The sequence below is a fragment of the Clupea harengus genome, chromosome 19, assembly GCF_900700415.2.
Source record: "Clupea harengus chromosome 19, Ch_v2.0.2, whole genome shotgun sequence".
Lineage (NCBI taxonomy): Eukaryota > Metazoa > Chordata > Actinopteri > Clupeiformes > Clupeidae > Clupea > Clupea harengus.
This window is the reverse complement of record NC_045170.1, coordinates 8,510,527-8,530,177: the sequence shown is the minus strand read 5'-3', so window position 1 is coordinate 8,530,177 and position 19,651 is coordinate 8,510,527. Positions and strand designations below refer to the sequence as shown.

The window sequence follows — 19,651 nt, the reverse complement described above, 5'->3', positions numbered from 1 at the left end:
TGTCGAAAAGTAGTTTAGACAAGCTTTAAAAATACAACAATATACGCGTCACGTTTTCCGCAATACTAGGCTAACGTCTGTTTAATATTGTAATTTAATCAAGCATATCTCACTAATGAGTGTCAACAGCCACGGTGTTTCTGGAGGGTCAAATATTGTGTAGAACCGTAGTTCGTTTATTGTAGTTCAAGACAGGAACTATGGCGGAGGCGGTGGTCAGTGGGGTTAGGGCTGATGTTAACTCCGGTGAAAGCTCAGCAACTAATGCAATGGCATATTTGCAAGATGAGGTAAAAATACTACACTAAATGGTCTTTTATTGCAAGACATTATTATAATCGATATATCATGGAAACACAATTGGTAATGGAAAGCTATGCTAACGGGTTAACTCAACTATCTAGCTAGCTAGTCTTATTTTGTAGGACTTGTTTTGGAAGGGTAGCAAACATTATCACATATATTACTAACGTTACCTTCCTGGTTGTCCGATTAAGTTATCATATTCTACGTGAACGTGAAAAACAGCAAACCAGCTGTTTGTAAGCCATGGTTTACTGCTAATGTTTTAACCACAAATTACCACAAATAGCGAGTTAGCTAGCGACTAACGTCACCTAAGGCTGCAAAATGACATCTAGCTATCCTACGTTGTCACTTCCTAGTTCCTTGTCATAATTTGCTATCAGTGGCATCACATGCTGCAGCAAAACAGTGGAAGAGGATATAGAAATAGTGTTTTTCATCACTTCATTTTACGTCCAGCTTTTCTATTGACAAGTACACGTTATACACAAATGACATATCAGCTGTTAGATAGTAGGCTACCCTTTCAAGTTCAGGTCTTAAGTAAGCCACTGACGAATTCGCCTTTAAAAACGTATACAGTACGTTTTTCTCGTTATAAGATAGGGTTGTAAAGTGATAATGTTGTTGGATTTTTTTTTAATAATGGTCTATGGCTCTGAAATGTTTTTATTTAATGTCAAACGAAGCGCTCTACCCCTATATGAAGCCACAGGACGATCTATGTTTACAGATTATGTTTTAGCTGTAGAGAATTTGAAAGGGGTTTCCTCTAGCAAGAAAGGTCCTTGTTTCTTGAGTTAATGACCAGTGCTAATTTCACCTAAATGTCAACAGAAGCCTGATTCGGATTTGGATCCTGCCCTTAACCTGGGTGATTTAGACTTGACCACTGATGAGTTTATCTTGGACGAAGTAGACAGTAAGTTTGCTTTCAATTGTACTTTATGTATATGCATTTTAAAACATCACACACACGCTGGTTTAATTAAGAATGTGTACGATAATAACTATTAATTTGTCTTGCAGTACACATCCAGGCCAATCTTGAGGATGATTTGGTGAAGGAAGCCCTGAAAACAGTAATACAGAGTTTTGTTTGCTTTTGAACACTTGAATTGTTATGAATCCTGTGGTTTTGGTGCAAATAGCCTGACAATGAAGAACCTTGATCGTGATAACTTCTTATTTGCTTATATACTCTTCTAACTTTCTTTATTGTCCAGGGGGTTGACCTCAGGCAGTACTCGAAGCAAGTGGAAGCTGAGCTCCAACGCATTGAACAGGCCTCGATTAAAGACTGTATCCCTCATGCATCAGTTCAATTTCTCTCACTGTTTTTGCCATAAAGTTTCATTTTCTGAGTTGCTATTTCATTACTAGGCATATCAGATACTCTCAATTAGTCATCTGGCTACAATTATGTGTTGAATTAATCAGTTTTGCCAGTTTTGTAACAATGATCCTTGATCAAAGACTGACAGATATTAAAGAAAGCCAGAACATTGCATCGCTTCACAACCAGATAACTGCATGTGATTCCATACTGGAGGTAGGATATTCAGTATACATCATTTTAATATTCTGATTGTTGTGGTGAAAACTGGAGAGGACTCTCTTTTTCTCACTGTCTCTCACTCCCTCCCCTTTCCTCTCCTCTTCTAGCGTATGGAGGAGATGTTGAGCAACTTTCAGAGCGACCTGTCCTCCATCAGCAGTGAGATCCAGACGTTGCAGCAGCAGTCCGTCAGCATGAACATGCGTCTGAAGAACAGGCAGGCGGTGCGGAGCCAACTCAGCCAGCTGGTGGATGAGCTAGTGGTGCCCGGAGCCATGATCTCGTGAGTCTGCAACGCAGAGATGGAAAGATAGTGGTACAGTGGTAAATAAGTCGGTTAGTAATCAGAAGGTTGCTAGTTCGATTCCCTGTCGAAGTGTCCTTGAGCAAGACACTGAACCCCTAATTGCTCCTGATGTGCAGTGTGCCATCAGTGTAAAATGTGTATACATTGTAAGTCGCACATATGTAAGTCGCTTTGGATAAAAGCGTCTGCTAAATGACTAAATGTAAATGTAAATGTAAATGTAAAAGATGAGGGGACGGGAGTGAAAGGCATGGGGGTGATGTTAAGCATCGCAGATTTATTTCTCTCTTGTTGCTGTTTCTTTACCCAAGAGGCTTATTTTTAGATGTAGATTTTATTTGATTTTATTAGCAGCCAAACATTAAACTCCATCACTACGAACAAGCTTGTCACTTGTAAATAAAGAAACAGATAAACAATGTGTAATATCATCTGCTTTATAGTCATGGCAAGACAAGTCATGCTATGACTGGGCATAGCTCTGTTTTTGCAAGTCCTTAAAGATCCAAGTTAATGTGCTGATCAGTGATTTCAGGTAACCAGTTACAGCACGCTTGTCATGTCTTTTGTCCTCCCAGTGTAATACTGGACAGCCCTGTTACCGAGCAGGAGTTTTTGGAGCAGCTTCATGAGCTCAACAACAAGATCAACTTTGCCAAGGAGCTCAGCTTCAGAGAGACCCTGGCCTGCTCCGACATCCAGGACATTGTGGACAGACTCAAGATCAAGGTGGGAGCAGAGGGTTTGGAGCAGAGGTGAACGGGGGCAGAGTGAAACACAAGATGCTCTTGGTGGAAACCGCACTGATGTAAAGCCTTTCATTTACACTCAGTGTGTCTGGATCGTAGCATAGATTCATTGCTGACGTGACACACCTGTCCACAACATCGACCACACATCCAGGGTGTTCATTGCTGACGTGACACACCTGTCCACACATCCAGGGTGTTCATTGATCTAACCTTGCTCACAATGTATCTCCATGCCTACCATTAATGTTCCTACAATTCAGCTGCATTTATGCCTTTGATGAGTCACAACAGTCTGGGCTCCGCTTTGGTTGGCATTTTTCAGCCAGAGGGGAACACTTGTTGAAACTGACCGCTTCAAATTAATCTGAGTGTTAAGTTTACAGTCAACTGTCTCACTGCATGTTCAGACAACAGCTGCTAAAGGTGCACTCTCTTTGTTCTGTAGGCAGTGACAAAGATCAGAGAGTTCATCTTGCAAAAGATCTACTCCTTTAGGAAGCCCATGACCAACTACCAGATCCCTCAGAACAACCTGCTCAAGTTCAGGTACAGATGCATGCAGCTACCTACGAGCTTCGGGTGCTGTGACTTCTCAGTTGTCAGTCATTTCTGTCAATGCACAATGCCTGAACTCCCCAAGGCATCACCTTATTTTGTCCCTTGCTGTACACTATTAGGTTCTTCTATCAGTTCTTGCTGGCTAATGAGAGGACGGTTGCTAAGGAGATCAGAGACGAGTATGTGGACACCATGAGCAAGATCTATTACAGCTACTTCAAGTCCTACAGCAGTCGCCTCCTCAAGGTCCAGGTGAGCCGAAGGCAAAGATGAAGACAACTTGCATGTCGTTGGTATGAGGATTATGTACAACTCAAATGACCTCCTTTTGCATTGTTGCACAGTATGAGGATGTGGCAGACAAGGATGACCTCATGGGTGTGGAGGACACAGCTAAGAAAGATATCCTTTCACTCAGACAATCATGATGCATGTTTGGATGTGTGTGTCATGATGTCTTACACCTTATGTTTGTATTGTAGGCAAGCTTATACAGGACTAAATAACTGGGGGAAAATAATAATAATAATAATAATACATCACATTTATATAGCGCTTTTAACAGTTCTCAAAGACACTTAAAATAAAGACAAAAAGAAGATAACAAAAGAAATAATACAAATAAATAAATAAATAAATAAAAGCTAATACGGGAAAAGTAAGGGGAGGGGTTATTGATGTATTAGGTTAATGCATTTATATCTCAGTGCCCAGCAGTCTGACCTTAACAGCTGAGCAGGTTTCTTCTCCAAGCCGTCCCTGAAAAGCAGGAACACCATCTTTACTCTGGGCCAGCGGGGGGCAGTGTTGAGCCCTGCAGAGCTGGAGGGGCCCATCCTCATCCCGCACACTGCTCAGAGAGGAGACGTCAGGGTAACGACATCACAACCTCACAGTTCCACACTCACACAGTTATACACAGGCAGAGAAGAGGCTTAGTCATGCATTACAGCACACTGACAGGATTGATCAGTTACGTTATTATGTTAATCACCAATGCGTTGTCCAGTTTAAACAGTATCATGCATGGCACACTGCAGACCTCATTCATCTACTAAGTGACACTTAGAGAGGATTTCAGATTACATTTTTCTCTGTAATTTAAAAATTTAAATGAAATTAAGTCATGCATCAATTACTGCTCCATATACCCCCCTAGTACCCCTTTGAGACGCTGTTCCGTAGCCAGCACTTTGCCCTGTTGGACAATGGTTGCCGTGAGTACCTCTTTCTGTCCGACTTCTTCATGGTGGCTGGCAACTCGGCGCTGGACCTCTTCAACTGCATCATGGGAAAAACACTCGGCATGTTTCTGGTAAGATCAGTTCACCTCTGTGGGAGGGTGCAGAGGTTGAAATACATATGTGGAATGTTCAGAAACATGCACAGATCTCTTAAAGGATAGGAAAGCCTACCTTACCCGACCTGACCATGTAATATTTCGTTCTAGGGCTGTAGGAGCACAGGGAAGTTCCCCTTTATTCTTTATTCACTGAGGGGTTAGGGGGCAGGTGTGTAATTCAAAAGAACACTGTAAAGGAGACCTGGACTCTTGTTAGCTATGCAGATATCTATGATCAGTCCATGACTGAACCACTGGCCTGAACCATATAACCAGTGGTGGCAGAACAAGTCTATCATAAGTGGAAATGTGCTGTGATTTGCACTTTGCATTTACATTATTTGAATGTCCGCCTCAGACTGTGGTAAACTGTGGGAGGCCCCATATGAAACCAGCTAGAAGTGTAGATGCATGGTGGGGTGTGAAGAGCGTGATGCTTTTTACCCCCTCGAGTGATCAGGGGTTTCTGCTCAGAGTGGGACTGGTGATGCATCAGTAGATGTACCAAGGTGGGGTGCCATCAATAGGATGTGTGATATTTTCTTTTCTTTCTTTCTGTCTTTCCATCTCCGTCTCTGCAGAAGAACATATCCACCTACGTGTCTGACTGTTATGACAGCATTGCTGTGTTTCTATGCATCCACATCATCCTGCGATTCAAAACCATCACCGCTAAGAGGAACATCCCCTCCCTGGACAAGTCAGTAGTTTGCAGCGCAACCACAAACTTTGTTTTCAGTCGTGTAGCTAACTGTGTGGCTGTGGGTTGGGTGACCTCTGACACACACAGCAATGTCACAAGATGGGAAAGATGCATATATTAGGAAAGTGCATGGGTGTTTATTTTGAAAGTGTGTGTGCGCCTGTGTGTGTGTGCGCCTGTGTGTGTGTGTGTGCGGCTGTGTTTGTGTGTGCGCCTGTGTCTGTGTGTGGCCGCCTGTGTGTGTGTGGGCGCCTGTGTGTGTGTGGGCGCCTGTGTGTGTGTGCGCCTGTGTGTGTGTGTGTGTGTGTGTGTGTGTGTGTGACGATATACATATGATGGTGTTGTGTTCGCCTTTGTGTCTGTGCAGGTACTGGGAGGCAGTGCTGGAACTGCTGTGGCCGAGGTTTGAGCTCATCCTGGAGATGAATATCCAGAGCATCCGCAACACTGACCCTCAGAAGCTGGGCGTGCTGGACACAAGACCCCACTATGTATGCACGCACACAGACCATAAATCTGTGTTCACACGTTCTTTAAACCATGTACCAAACCACATTATTTGCAATAACCCACACACAGGTGTCCACATGATGAAGTGCAGATCTTTACTTATTATTGGTCAAATTCGTTAACGCACAGCCCGATTTCATTAAAGGGGCGGAAACCATTGCTGTAATACCTTTTCTCATTCACTAATGCGGTTTACCATCCTATTTTGCCAATTGCACGAATTTGCACCATTGCAGTGCTGAGAATGCAGTATGAGAACTAAATCTCCTGAATAACTGCACTGACATTTTACCTTCAAAAATGAATAGACACTCTAAGCCATAACGCGAAGAATTTAGCAATGAGGTCTCTGATGATTCCCATGCCCAACTGACTGCTAATTTTCCAGTTTTGCTTATAACAGAACAGGAAGGAATGTTAATGAATGTGTTTGTTTCTGGTCTCTGTTGTAGATCACACGACGCTATGCGGAGTTCTCCTCCGCCATCGTCAGCATTAATCAGACATTCCCCAATGAGCGCACCCATACCTTGCTGGCTCAGCTCCAGGTGGGCCATCTCTACTCTCTACTATCTCTACATTTCTCAGCTCTCTCTACTCCGTACTGAAAGGACCCGCAAAGACGACCAGCTGGTGAGGGCTGTTCTCATGTGCCTGTGCCTGTGTGTGTTTGTTCAGGTCGAAGTGGAAAACTTTGTCCTAAAAATGGCTGCCGAGTTTCCCTCCAGAAAGGATCAGCTCATATTCCTCATCAACAACTACGACATGCTGCTCAGTGTTCTAATGGTGAGACTTCGGCCAGTTTAGAGTCGAGCCAGTGGCTCACATAGTCTCACCATAGGTGCTTAACTCTCTACCTCCGACACCTTGACCTCACTGGAAAGTACCTGCATTTTAGTCAGTTGAGGTGAATTTCTGGAAACTACTTGAAATTGTTTGCAGCTTTGGTTTGACCCAGTCAGTGTGTTAGGTGTTTTGTGTCAAAGGTCCCAGAAGGGTTCGTGTTACAGAATTAGTTTTGTTATATTCCCAAAAGCACCCTTTAACACCTCCATTCTCTCATCACTGCTTTCTCCCCCCCCCCCCCCCCCCCCCCCCTCTCTCTCTCTCTCTCTCTCTCTCACTCTCTCTCTCACTCTCTCTCTCTCTCTCTCTCTCTCTCTCCCCCCATCATGGTTTTAGGAGAGGGCAGCTGATGACAGTAAGGAGGTAGAGGGCTTCCAGCAGCTCCTCTTGGCTAGAAACCAGGTAAGCACAGAGGCCTTAACACAGAGGCCCTAGCACAGAGGCCCTGGCACAGAGGCCCTGGCACAGAGGCCCTGGCACAGAGGCCTTAGCACAGAGGCCCTGGCACAGAGGCCTTAGCACAGAGACCCTTGCCAAAGGTAGTTTAGCCAGTGCTGGGGTAATGCACAATATTACTAAAAACCGAAATAAATAGAAAAGATGATTTTGAATATTAAGTGTTTTGTTAATATTAATAGTTATAATATTAAGGGTTAAAACAAATAACTGAAAGCCTCAATTGTCTCCATACACTTCCTGTTTTGTGTGCATGTGTGCGTCTGTGTGTGTGCGTGTGTGTCTGTGTGTGTGATTAGGAGTTCATTGAGGAGATTTTGTCACCCCCCTTTGGTGGCATGATTGCGTTTGTGAAGGAGAGCGAGGGCCTGATGGAAAGAGGTCAGCTGGATCGGCTGAAGAATGATGAAGGTTTGTTTGAAACAAAGCCTACTCCACTCCGTACTGTACCATTTCCTCCCTTTTCTGTACCGACTTCTGCTGAATTATGTTCCTGCTTTTTAGCTGGCACTGAATACCCATTTCCCTAAACATATTTTTGCTCTCTCGTGCTCTCTCTCTCTTTCTTTCTTTTTCTCTCTCTCTTTCCTTCTCCTTTTCTCCGGCAGCACGGATCACTCAGCTGGTGAGGGGCTTCTCCATCACCTGGAAGCAGTCAGTGGAGGCCATGAGTCAGGATGTCATGAGATCCTTCACCAACTTTAAAAATGGCACCAGCATCATTCAGGTACAGCTGTGTTTGTAGATCTCTCTCTCTCTCTCTCTCTCTCTATTTCTCTCTCTCATCTGCTATATTTGGGCTATTAATGTTGCTTTATTTAGAATGGGGAACACAGTGAATGTAATTTAAAAGTCACATGTCTTGTGATCCCTGTTGTGATGTTCTGTGTGTCTCGTGGTGGTGATACAACACTTATGTAATTGCAGTTCAATGAAGCCGTACCAATTTAACCACAAAGTATTTTTAAAAGGGTTTTTATAAATGCTTTTGACACATAAGTGGGTTGGCTCTGTGCACCAAGCCCTTGTCAAAGTGCTTTCTAATATTGTGATTATCCGCCATCTCCACTAGGGGGCGCTGACTCAGCTCATCCAGTACTACCATGGCTTCCACAAGGTCCTCTCTCAGCCCACGTTCCGCAGCCTGGCCGTGCGCTCCGAGCTCATCAATCTGCACCATCTGATGGTGGAGGTGAAGAAGCACAAGCCCAACTTCTGATTGGAGGACTGAGACCCTGAAGAGCTAAGCTAATTTACACAAACCCAACTTCTGATTGGAGGACTGAGACCCTGAAGAGCTAAGCTAATTTACACAAACCCAACTTCTGATTGGACGACTGAGACCCTGGAGAACTAAGCTAATGTACACAAACCCAAGCCAGTTTGGGACAACAAGGAGGTGATGTCAGTGCGGCCTGAGTCAACACATCCCTGTACCCATGAGAAGACATCAGAGGATCCAGAGGACCCTTTGGTCTTATAAACTGCACTTGCACTCTAATGACAGTTTCCCTTGCGGTTGTGGGGTCTGGATTCAGAATAGGATGCTACTGTATACCATTGGAGGGAGAGAACTGGTTTGCAGGAGACGCACTGTTGGAGAACGCTAACACTGGATTAGGAGGTAGCTCTACATTTTCTGTGGAAGCTGCTGGCATGTAAGGAGCTGAAATATAATGTATATATGCGCTTTGTATGTACAATAAGGCATTCCATATGTTTAAACCACGTAGCAGTGGGAGCTTTGGAAGCATTTCAATGGGTATTCCATTATGATTAATATATTTAACTTAAGCAGATATATTGGTGATTATTGTGGTTACATCATGTATTGTTTCAGGTGGAAGTGCTCTATCTGTCAAAAAAGTGAATCTCTTGCAATTCAAAATTATTCTGATTACTGTTTTTGTTGTTAAGCAAGATTGGTTTGCCTATTTACAATAAAGACAAGAAAGTGATTTTAACTGATGTATTTCTTCAGATAATCTTTTGTCAATTTATAGTTCTGTGAAAACGGCCACCAGAATAAATATCACCAAATGTGAGTGATAAACGTTTTGGTACATTTCTCATTTCGGAATTAAAATTCTCAAAACTGGTTTCTCAACCTCCACATCATGCAATTACTTGTGCAATTTCTCATTCTTTTGAACATTTGGCAAATGCTTTGAACAGTCATGTAAAATGGTATGTACAATGTCTTACTCCCCCAAATATCTAGGTGACACTCATTGTGTAAGTCATGACATGCAAACCAGTTCTCAGTATCAAGGGTCAGCCATATCAGGGTTTTTCCTGCATAGAGAAAATTTGGGCGCGCGCCTAAGCCGTTTTCCCGAGCGCCTACAACAAATCCCGAGCGCCTAAGGCAAAAAAAAAAAGTCCGCGATAAAAAAATAAAATAAAAAAAAGCTGTCATTCATGGCGCAATTCAGCTTAATGGTGTTTTGAGCCCTCACCGTTGACTTCAAGGCAGCAGCTGCCTGGAAGGCGCATCCCACCTCCCACCCCTGAGCCAATCATTGAACAGAGGCTGCTCCAAGCTTGCCAGTTTAGAGAATACGTTGGTTTGAGATTTGAGCAAGCAACTTAGTGTAGCTAGTTTTTAGCTGTTTTAAACCAACCACTTCAAAAATGTTGTTTACAACCTGCTTACAAATCTGGTTAAAACAACTAGTGAAGGTGTTTTAGAATAATATTAATGCCATATACAATAACTGACTTTATGTTAACACCACTAATTAATGTTAGCTGTCTAATTATTTAGCGCAATGCTAGCATGCATCTAATGTAATTTGATTTTTAACCAAGGTAGCCTATTGTACTGCAAAATATTGATCGCGACCTGTTTACAAATCTGGTTAAAAGATAAAGGTGAGCTGTTATTTATAGATATGAATTATTTCGCTCAGGGGGTGGGATGCACCTTCCAGGCAGCTGCTGCCTTGAAGTCGACGGTGAGGGCTCAAAACACCATTAAGCCGCAATTCATCACGCGTGCAATGCATGTAAGCGAATATGATCTAAATAGTATGTTTCAAGTATACGCTACAGCCGAAACCTCGTTCTGTTTACATCAATAGTAATCGAGTTGATAAGCGTGTCTTCTTGTCTGAACAATACGCAACTGTGAGGTGCGCGAATGGACAGAGCGGCCAGCTGCCAATCACTCAACTTGCGTATGCATGCTGACTTCATTCGTCGGCGGTGATTTTGAGCATAACATTCCATTTTCAGTATTCATGGCTTTCAATGTATTAAAATATCTGCTATGTTGAGGACCTACACAGGTGTAGGCTATTATTTGATTTGTCTACCCGTTTGAACGAGTACCAGTAGACCGCAGAGCCTCGGGAGAGGCAGACAACCGCATTGGTTTATCAATGAAAGCTCAGCTCGTTCGGAGGAGAGCGGATATATTTGTATTGCATCTCGAATATACCGTAATAATATTAATATTATCATTGATAAACCGGTGCGGTTGTAAACTGTCGTTCCGCTGCGAGGGCCAGCCCGACGTGCACGAATACACCTGTACAAATGCAAATGAAATGTCCACTCAAAATGCTGACAAAAGTTTGATTTCCAACGCAGCCTCCATTGGTGGGCCAATAGAAGTTAAACACACTATTAAACATATTTGTGGACAGTTTTAATAATAAAAACAAAAAGAATGGTATATAGGTTTGTATAATAAAATGAATAGTAATAATAGATAAACTTGAATTTCATAATTTGTGTGTTCCATTTCTGACCACTGGTTAGTTCTAGATTCTATTGATATACATTTCAGTAGTTTGCATATATATGTAAAGAGGTAAACCTTGATAATCTTTGAACCATACATGATAGCACCATGGGGCTTGGACTATTGTCAATCTATTTGAATCTAAAGTGGAAGCAAAATGATTTCCTGAAGCATATCCTCATTATTTATGAAATGGTAAAATGTAAGCTAAAAAGGTGACATGGTAACACAGACTGCACGCGCAGCGCGCACATTTTTTTTTTTGAGCACCGAAGACCCATTTTGACCCAGGAAAAACCCTGCATATGCGTCATCAGTTTCAGTGGTGGAACTGGAATGTTTGCTAAATGACTTGTCATTCAATCCTTGATTGATTGAGGATTGGTTTAAAGGCAAAACCCATATAGGCCAAGTCAAACAATAATCTGGTATGGTGAAAAATGACTGAGTGGAAACAAAGCACATCTGGAAATAAGGAATACCCTACTTTAATAAATAGGATATACTTTTATATATTATACACCATCACTAAGCATCTTTGTAACAAACCATGACAAAAATACTTTTATTTGAATACACACCAAAGGTATTATTTTTAACCAGACCAGGTTGACTTCATATCCGGCATATGATCTAACTGTTTACAATACATACGAGCACGTCAATCTGATATTCACACATACAAGCTCATGTCATTCTTATATTCACACATACGAGCACATGTCATTCGTATATTCACACATACATACAAGCACATGACTGATATTCACGATCATATGGTGTCTCGTGTCTGCTATCTCAAATCAATACATACGAGCACGTCATTCTGATATTCACTATCATATTGTCTCAGATCTGTGCTCTCTATCACTGTAAATTGCACGAAAAAACAATGACTAATACTTATATCTGAATAAGAATTACCACTGCAAGAGCAATAAAGAGAAGGAAGTACATAATAGGCCTACATTTTGCATAACTGTTATGTAAATGCTGTGACTGCTGATGTTATCCATTGATGAATGATCTGATCACAGCAAATTGGTGGGATGAAATCAGGACACTTGCACATAATAAAGAACAAGGTTTTGGCGGAAACTTCAACAAAACGAATTATTCCCTATTAACAAGACATGGCTGTTTGATGGCTGTTTGATAGTATGAAGTGTATACTATAATATATACTGTATATATATATATTATAGTATATAACAATCAGTATTATTAGAATTATTAGAGTTATATAGTTTTAACAACAACATGGACTTTTATCGGTTGAAAGTGCTCAATACGTCAAAAAGTGCATTTGTGCTGAGTGGTGTGACATCCTGACTGTCGGTAGTTTATTTTTGCTGTCTTTTATTGTTGTTGTTGTTGTTGTTGTTATTGTCAGTGTCTGTAATATTTATCAATGTTTTAAAAGCCTAGTTATGCTCTTTCTCTGACTTTCTTCAAAAACAGCAACCAAAAAGACAAGTAAAACAGCCAAGTAAATACCAAGGTAACGCGGTGGTGGAAAACAAAATATTACTGCACTCATACCCAGTTAGATGAAATAATGCATTAAAGCGCAGAGATGGAGGAGGGTGAGAGCCTGACAGGATAGACTGCTGGCTGCTGAGTGAGAATCATCTGAGGGAAAACAGACAGACAAGATACCTCTCAGTGTTTTGTCAAACTGCTATTACTTTTGTGTGCCAGCATAACACACCTGTTTAAAGGCGCAGTCTGTGATTCTAATCCAATACACCTGTTTAAAGGCACTGTCTGTGATTCTAATCCAATACACCAGTTTAAATGAACAGTCTGTGATTCTATCTTCTCCAATCCAATCAATGTGATTCTAATCCAATCCATTTTTGTCAAATTCTTCAAATTGCCCCTCGCAGTCCTTTAGCTGTCCTTTATGAGTGTGCACTTAAAAAATCTGGTGTTGGTACACAGTCCTGGCTTTGTAAATGGGAAACATTTTAACATGACATTTTGTTAACCGGATACTTAATGTCTGAGTGTATCATGTGTGTATGCTGTGTGATGCCATCCCATAGACTTGTATTTTTACCCTGATTGCGACCAAATGCACTCACCGTTAATTTGCCAAACTGTTTCCGCCCTCTCAGGCATAGGTTCTGCATTACAAAAAGACAGAAATAAATAACCAGCAGAAACTGCAGTCTTTCCATAACGAAAACTGCATTTACACTTCACAGAGCCCAACAGCACCAAATGCTGGGCCTTCTCCATTGCACATATACAATTCTGTCTGGCAGCATTCATGAATTTTGAATAAAACAGATAACATCCATTGTAATTACTTTCATTAAACATTTACACATTGCTGTGTCAGTGGAGGAAATGTGGAATCAGCTAGTGGATTGGTCACTTCATTTGTATTTAAAACCATAAATTAAGCCCACAGGACCCCTCAGACAGTACTGTCCATTGTCAAAGGCCCATCATTGGGTTCCTTCGCATCTCCTTGGCACTATGCCATAACGATCACCTGAGCTACAGGTGAATGCCCGAATGCATTTCTCACCTGTCACCGTGACCTTCACCGTGCTCAGTGCCAATCCGTGCTCATCCAACACGCGGTAGGTGCCCTCATCGTCCGATCCAGCGTTTCTAAAGACAACCCTCCCCTCCTCCTCCCTGATCCGGTGACTCAGACTGGGGTGTGGCTCCTGACCTTTCTTCCACAGGACCTCCCACTGGGCGGGCCGCCCACTCTGAAACACCACCTGTCTGGCCTGAGGAGTGTGCAGCTCCAGCACCAGGTCCTTCCCCCTTTCCACTGTCTCTTTGATCTTGTAGTCTAGAGAGAGGGAGAGGGAGAGAGACAGACAGCTATAACAGCTATATATGAGATGCACTTAACACCTTTCAGAAAACAAACTGCTGGCAACTATTTATTGGATCAGGACTATTTAGAACTACAAACAGGCACATAATCAGGAATTAGGCCCATTTAGAACTACAAACAGGCACAGAATCAAGAATTAGGCCCATTTAGAACTACAAACAGGCACAGAATCAGGAATTAGGGCCATTTAGAACTACAAACAGGCACAGAATCAAGAATTAGGCCCATTTAGAACTACAAACTTTAACCGTATGTCCTAGTGATCCTCAAGGCCTGTGTTTCAAGTTAAAACTACTGTACTATACACTTCACTGTGGGAACTGGGCCCTATTCGTCGTAGCTCGCTTAACGAGTTACCGAGCTAATTTTCAGGCTAAGATAATAAACCTCCCTCTTTTTGGTTCGTGGGCGAGACTTTCGATGAATCACCATAGCAACATATCAATTAGCTCTAACCTGCTCGTGTAGCTGGATAAGCTTGCCACACCCCCGGAAAAAGGACAGATCCCATTGACCAATGAGCGATATTAGATAGTTAGATTAGCGTAGGGAGAGAGTTCTTCGCGATCGCCAAAATCCATTATTCCATCATGATGAGTTCTTGTATGAGCGCTAACGATTCAGCCGACAAGGAATAATTCATTTTAGGGCTGTCAGCGTTAACGCGTTAATCTATGCGATTTTTTTTTAACTTTAGTTTAGTTTAGTTAGGGCTGTGTAGGCTACGGTTAACTCGCCTTGCTCCTTTATTGATGTCAGGTGAAAACTTATGAGTGAAACAATAATACACAAGAAACGGAAAATACTTATGCCTAATTTATGCTACTCCGATTTCACGGAGTCGGACACAGGGAACGCCTCTCCGAACACAGGGAACGCCTCTCCGACTGTAACCGCCTCTCCGAGCCCTGTCCGAGCACCTCGGAGAGGCTGTCGTGCACCTACTAATTTTTCTAACTTCCTGTACGAGAGCCTCTCCGAGGTTTGCTCGGCGAGGGCTCGGAGTAGCATAAATTTAGCTTTAGAAGGTATCTTAACGAAACACAGCAAGTTACTATTAGATTCATTACACCAACAATCAGAGCAACAACAGATTACAACACAGCTGGCTAATAAGTGCTAACGTCTGCCACCAACTGGGTAATGAATGAATGGTCTGCTAACGGTCACATATTAGAACGTAACGTATCTAAATTAATAATAATTACATTTTACGTTACAACGAACTAACACAGTTCATAGAATTTAAACATAGGTCACTTAAACATATTTATCACAGTGTGAGACAGCTAAATAACTTAGTCATTGTTTTTGAGCGTGCGAGGGAAAGCATAATTTAATAGAGGCTTACTAGACATGTGCGTTACTAACTGTCACAGTAAAAGTCCGTCAACAGAAAGAAATACAATACTGTGTGCGTGCAGGGATGGATTACCGAACGGGCTGAACCGGCCCAGGCCCAAGGGCCCCTGAGCTCAGGGCTCAGTGGCGTAAATGTATCTCTTATTTGTGGTTGGAAGCGGTGTATTTTGTTACACGTCCTGACCAATGGTTTCATAATCCGTCCATGTGTGCGTGTCCATAGCAACAATACACTACAACATGAAACATTAAATCACTCCACGCAATATACATTTGCTGACCTAAATAAGATGCTATTTGTTATTACTTGAGGTTATTTCAATAATTGACCATTTTAAGCTTGGCCTACCATTTTATGGGAGCGATGAGGGACAGGTGGGGCTTGAAAAGCCCCCCTTGTTCAAAGTGGGGAATGACAGAAAAAGTTTGAGAACCACTGCGGTAGTTGAAGATGGAGAGAGCTGAGGGATTGTTGGGCGGAAAGTCTCTAAGAGCCAAAATGACGGAACAATCAACAAAACTGAAGTTGAATGTAGCATTTGTCAAGCTGAATTTAGCTATCACAGAAGCAGCTTGTCTATAAGTTATCACCTTAATGCAAAGCACATTAACGATCTTACGATTTACCGTCGAGGGGCACCATTGTGTTAATACAATTAAACAACAGTGTCTAAAATTCACGCTGTATTACATGCTGTGATTACTCGTTAATTTATAAGATTTAGTCTTAAGAAGAAAAACAAATTTTAATCGCAATTAATCGCGATTAATTAATTTCAAAATGTGCGATTAATTAGTTCATTTTTTTTAATCGATTGACAGCCCTAATTAATTTACAAGACCTTCTCGAGTCATTTATTGCAAACACCACAGTCGAACATTGACTGTCTTGCGCTTTTTTGCGAGTGGTACATTTTTGTTTTGTAAAAACAAAGCACTCGTAATTATATGACAGTGTTATTAGTACACCATAGCATATCATTATTGTAGAAAATGATTAAGGTGGACTCATGATAAGAATAGAGAGAAATACACACAATTTATTTTCACTGCTTCAATTTATTGCATTTGTTATTAATACATTTAGTCATTTAACAGACGCTTGTATTCAAAGCGACTTACAAGGAAATGTAAAACTACACCAAGGTAGGAGGAATCGAACTAGCAACCTTGCAATTACTATCCGACAGCACTACCCACTGTACCAGATCACACTTGTCGTCACTTATTCATACATAGATATCACAGCATAGACAGCCTCATACACCGCTTCTTGTCTTGTTCTCACAGCGGTGGCGGTGTTGGATTTTGCCATGATTATGGTCTTGTATTCTTCATAAGCGTTCATGATCATCTCCTGCTCGCCAGCGGAGAAAAAAGAGGCACTTTCTTTGAGTTTAGAAGCCATTTTACCGTCAGAAAATCATGGTTTTGGTGATCGACCTTTACTGCCTTTTGAAGTAGGACGTGCACGCGCAATTGCCCTGATAAGTTTAGCCTGGTTGAAATGAACCACATGATTTGGATGCGGACCAGCCTTTGAGGATCCGATATACCGTAAATCCTCAAATAAAGACCGGGATTCAATTAGAGGCCGGGCTTCAGATAGTAGCCGGGGGCGTGGTCGATACGGACAAATAAAGGCCGGGCCCCGAATACAAGCTGGGGGTAAAAAAAGCGGTACCGATAGCCTATTTTACTGTAGCCTACCAGCATCAGTCCATCAGCACAAAGCAGACATCACAATTTAATTGAATGCATTTCATAAATACATGTTCTCCTCATGTTTAATGTTGTTGGCTAATTTCATGGTTGTTTGCAATAAAAAAACAAATGTTTCAGCCTACAAGGCGAATTTGTTATTGTACAGTTACTTGCCTAAACGATAGAAGACATTCCTCCAAAATACCTATTTTTAATGATTTTGTTGCCGTTTCGTGATTTCTGCTAAGAATTTTGTTTTCTTCAGGCTAATAGAACTTTAACGTTCCAGGTGTTGCGTAGCAACCCATTACTTGCTGACTTCAAGTTACAATGACTTTCTGCTACCTTAAATGACCGGACTTCTTGCGGAATGATATGAAAGCGGTCATTAACTTTTCGTAGTGGTGAATATCAAGAAATTACAGACCTGCTAACGTTGGGGTGCCCCATTCAAATCAACGGAACTTTTTGGAACATTCTGAAGAGCCGTATAATAAGTAAGAAATAAAGGCCTGCCCCAAATACAGGCTGGTGCGCTGTGCAGCCTAAGTAAATAAAAGCCCCGGCCACTACTTGAGGATTTACGGTATCCTGTCCTCAATCAGCTCGCTAATGTTAACGGGCTAATAGGACAATTGATTAACTTAGCTTCAGCCCTTACGACGAACGGGGCCCTGAGGGAAAGCAAACACAAACCATTGTGCTCTCATATTAAATCCAGCTGTAACTGTACCTCAATGTTTTGAGACTGAAAGTGGGGGAGACTTTCAGTTGAGACATGTGAGGACGACACATAATGACACTGACTTTAAACATTATTTCCAAATTAATATTATAAACTTATATATTTGTCCTTACCCCTGACGATGAACTGGATGCTCTGCTGCAACACCTTGCTTTTCACCCTCGTATCGCCAACCACCAGGTAGCTCTCATACACGCCAGAGTCCGTCAGCCGGACATCTTCCAGAAACAGAGAGCAGTTGCCTTGTTCCAACATTCCCTGAGGAACGTTGGCTCGCCCCTCATAGCCTTGGCCCTGGAACTTCTCTGAGCCCATGCGCTCGAACACCGTCTCTGCCGTGCTCAGCCACTGTATGTAGGGAGCAGCCTGATCCAGAGAGGACAGCAGGCAAGGCAGTACGGCAGACTGCCCCACATTGCACGATTTGGAGACCAAGGAGCCATGGGCAGAGGAACCTGTAAGGCCGAGACAGGGGCTGTTTTCTAATATGTTCCCTGAGATTTTAAATATACACTTAAACGAATGCTGGACAGCATATTCAGTATAACAGCATCATTTAGGTTACAGCAAAAACTACACACAACACTGATGCGTGGCAAGTAAGGCTACTCACAGACTTGTATGACAATCCAAAGAAACAGTGGAAGGTTGGAAGTGTGGTTGGCCATATCTGAGTATCTTCACTTTCCCATCAAAGCTTGGCTGTTTAGGATTCAAAAACATATTAATAAAAACACAAGTTCTTTATAGATAAATCAATTCCTCATTTGATACAACCTAAACAGATTAATTGTTTTCTTGTCAAAAAAATACTTTATACGTTGCAGTAGAGGGGATCAAATAATTTCCCATATATGTATATTCCTTTAAATCTAGATTACATTCTTTCTGTGCTTTTTAATCCAGTTGTTTATATGTTAGGGTTGGAAAATGAAAATGAAAATGAAAAAGATTCCCCTTTGACTGGTATCGTTTCTGTGAAAGACAGATTCCAGCGAGTTGGGACGGCCCCGCCCACGTCCCTTCTTCATAAACGAAACTTATGTGTTGGACGCGTGCTACTAGGCTGATCAAAAACAAGTGACGTTCAATGCATGAGTACGAGTACTGTCGTTCCATCTGTCTTTGTCGCTGTCCTGATACAGATATAATTTTAACCCAAATCTAAAAGAATAGGTCTACATTCCTTGATAGCATACGTTTAAAAATGAATTAGTCAAATATTCATTTTTTAGGCTATGATTAGTAGTGTAGCGGGGATTTTTCAAGTAAGGGAGCAGAATCCTCCAAATGTGCGTGATCAATCAGACTTGACGCGGGACATGGACATATATTGATGGTGTAAATCGTTCTCATACGCGCTTCAACGTGTTTTTAAATATAAAAATATGACAACGCTCAATGCTGGTACAGGACAGGATATGTTGCTTCTAACTCCTCTATTTCTAACAAGTAGCCTAGTCTGCTTTGTTGACGCTCTGTTTCTCTTTCGGAGTGCACGCAAAAAAAATTAGCGTTCGTTGTAAGGTAATAGAGAGAGAATACCGTTATCTTGCGTCCTACGACCACCACACCACAGGCTACGATGATTATACATTTGTTATAAATCGACAGACTTATAATAAAATCCTCACCTGTGCTGTTTCCCACTGCCATGTGATGTGAACCGGATCTTTCGCTTGGGGGAGTGATGAGTGACTGAGCCGAACCACAGACCTCGCATGATTATAAACCGAGAAACGAAACTTAGTGGGAATAGAAACTTGATCGTTTACCTCGTAAACAGAAACATGACACTATCAACAACGCTTTTACATTCAAGTTGTCCCCCAGTTATAACAATATTACGGATGTCTACTGAATCAAAATACCAAGCCCCCCCCCCCCTTTT

General features: G+C 41.9%; 2 protein-coding genes across 4 annotated transcripts; one reads left to right on the top strand and one right to left on the bottom strand.

The window, feature by feature from the left end:
- The first annotated feature begins 10 nt into the window (after window positions 1–10).
- On the top strand, window positions 11–9,395 carry vps52 (VPS52 subunit of GARP complex). Of its 2 annotated transcripts, XM_031585624.2 has the most exons (21): window positions 11–290; window positions 1,144–1,228; window positions 1,336–1,388; window positions 1,533–1,608; window positions 1,791–1,858; window positions 1,972–2,147; window positions 2,750–2,900; window positions 3,369–3,469; window positions 3,601–3,733; window positions 3,826–3,883; window positions 4,221–4,354; window positions 4,641–4,796; window positions 5,405–5,523; window positions 5,894–6,017; window positions 6,489–6,584; window positions 6,715–6,822; window positions 7,219–7,284; window positions 7,638–7,749; window positions 7,947–8,065; window positions 8,411–8,572; window positions 8,628–9,395. In XM_031585624.2, exons 1-20 carry the CDS (start codon window positions 201–203, stop codon window positions 8,555–8,557), a joined length of 2,172 nt encoding a protein of 723 aa, XP_031441484.1. In that variant the 5' UTR covers window positions 11–200; the 3' UTR covers window positions 8,558–8,572; window positions 8,628–9,395. The 2 variants fall into 2 exon arrangements, with proteins under 2 accessions (XP_031441484.1, XP_031441482.1); XM_031585622.2 differs by having other exon boundaries at window positions 8,411–9,395.
- lgals17 (galectin 17) lies at window positions 4,696–19,508 on the bottom strand. 2 transcript variants are annotated; one of them, XM_012832925.3, is made up of 7 exons: window positions 19,395–19,508; window positions 18,374–18,462; window positions 17,874–18,215; window positions 13,626–13,901; window positions 13,174–13,215; window positions 12,629–12,718; window positions 4,696–4,813 (listed from the first exon to the last, which is right to left on the bottom strand). In XM_012832925.3, the coding sequence occupies exons 2-6, from the start codon at window positions 18,426–18,428 to the stop codon at window positions 12,633–12,635; spliced, it is 801 nt and encodes a 266-aa protein (XP_012688379.2). In that variant the 5' UTR covers window positions 18,429–18,462; window positions 19,395–19,508; the 3' UTR covers window positions 4,696–4,813; window positions 12,629–12,632. The 2 variants fall into 2 exon arrangements, with proteins under 2 accessions (XP_012688379.2, XP_012688378.2); XM_012832924.3 differs by lacking the exon at window positions 4,696–4,813 and having other exon boundaries at window positions 11,553–12,718; window positions 19,395–19,507.
- Between the last annotated feature and the right edge of the window lie 143 nt (window positions 19,509–19,651).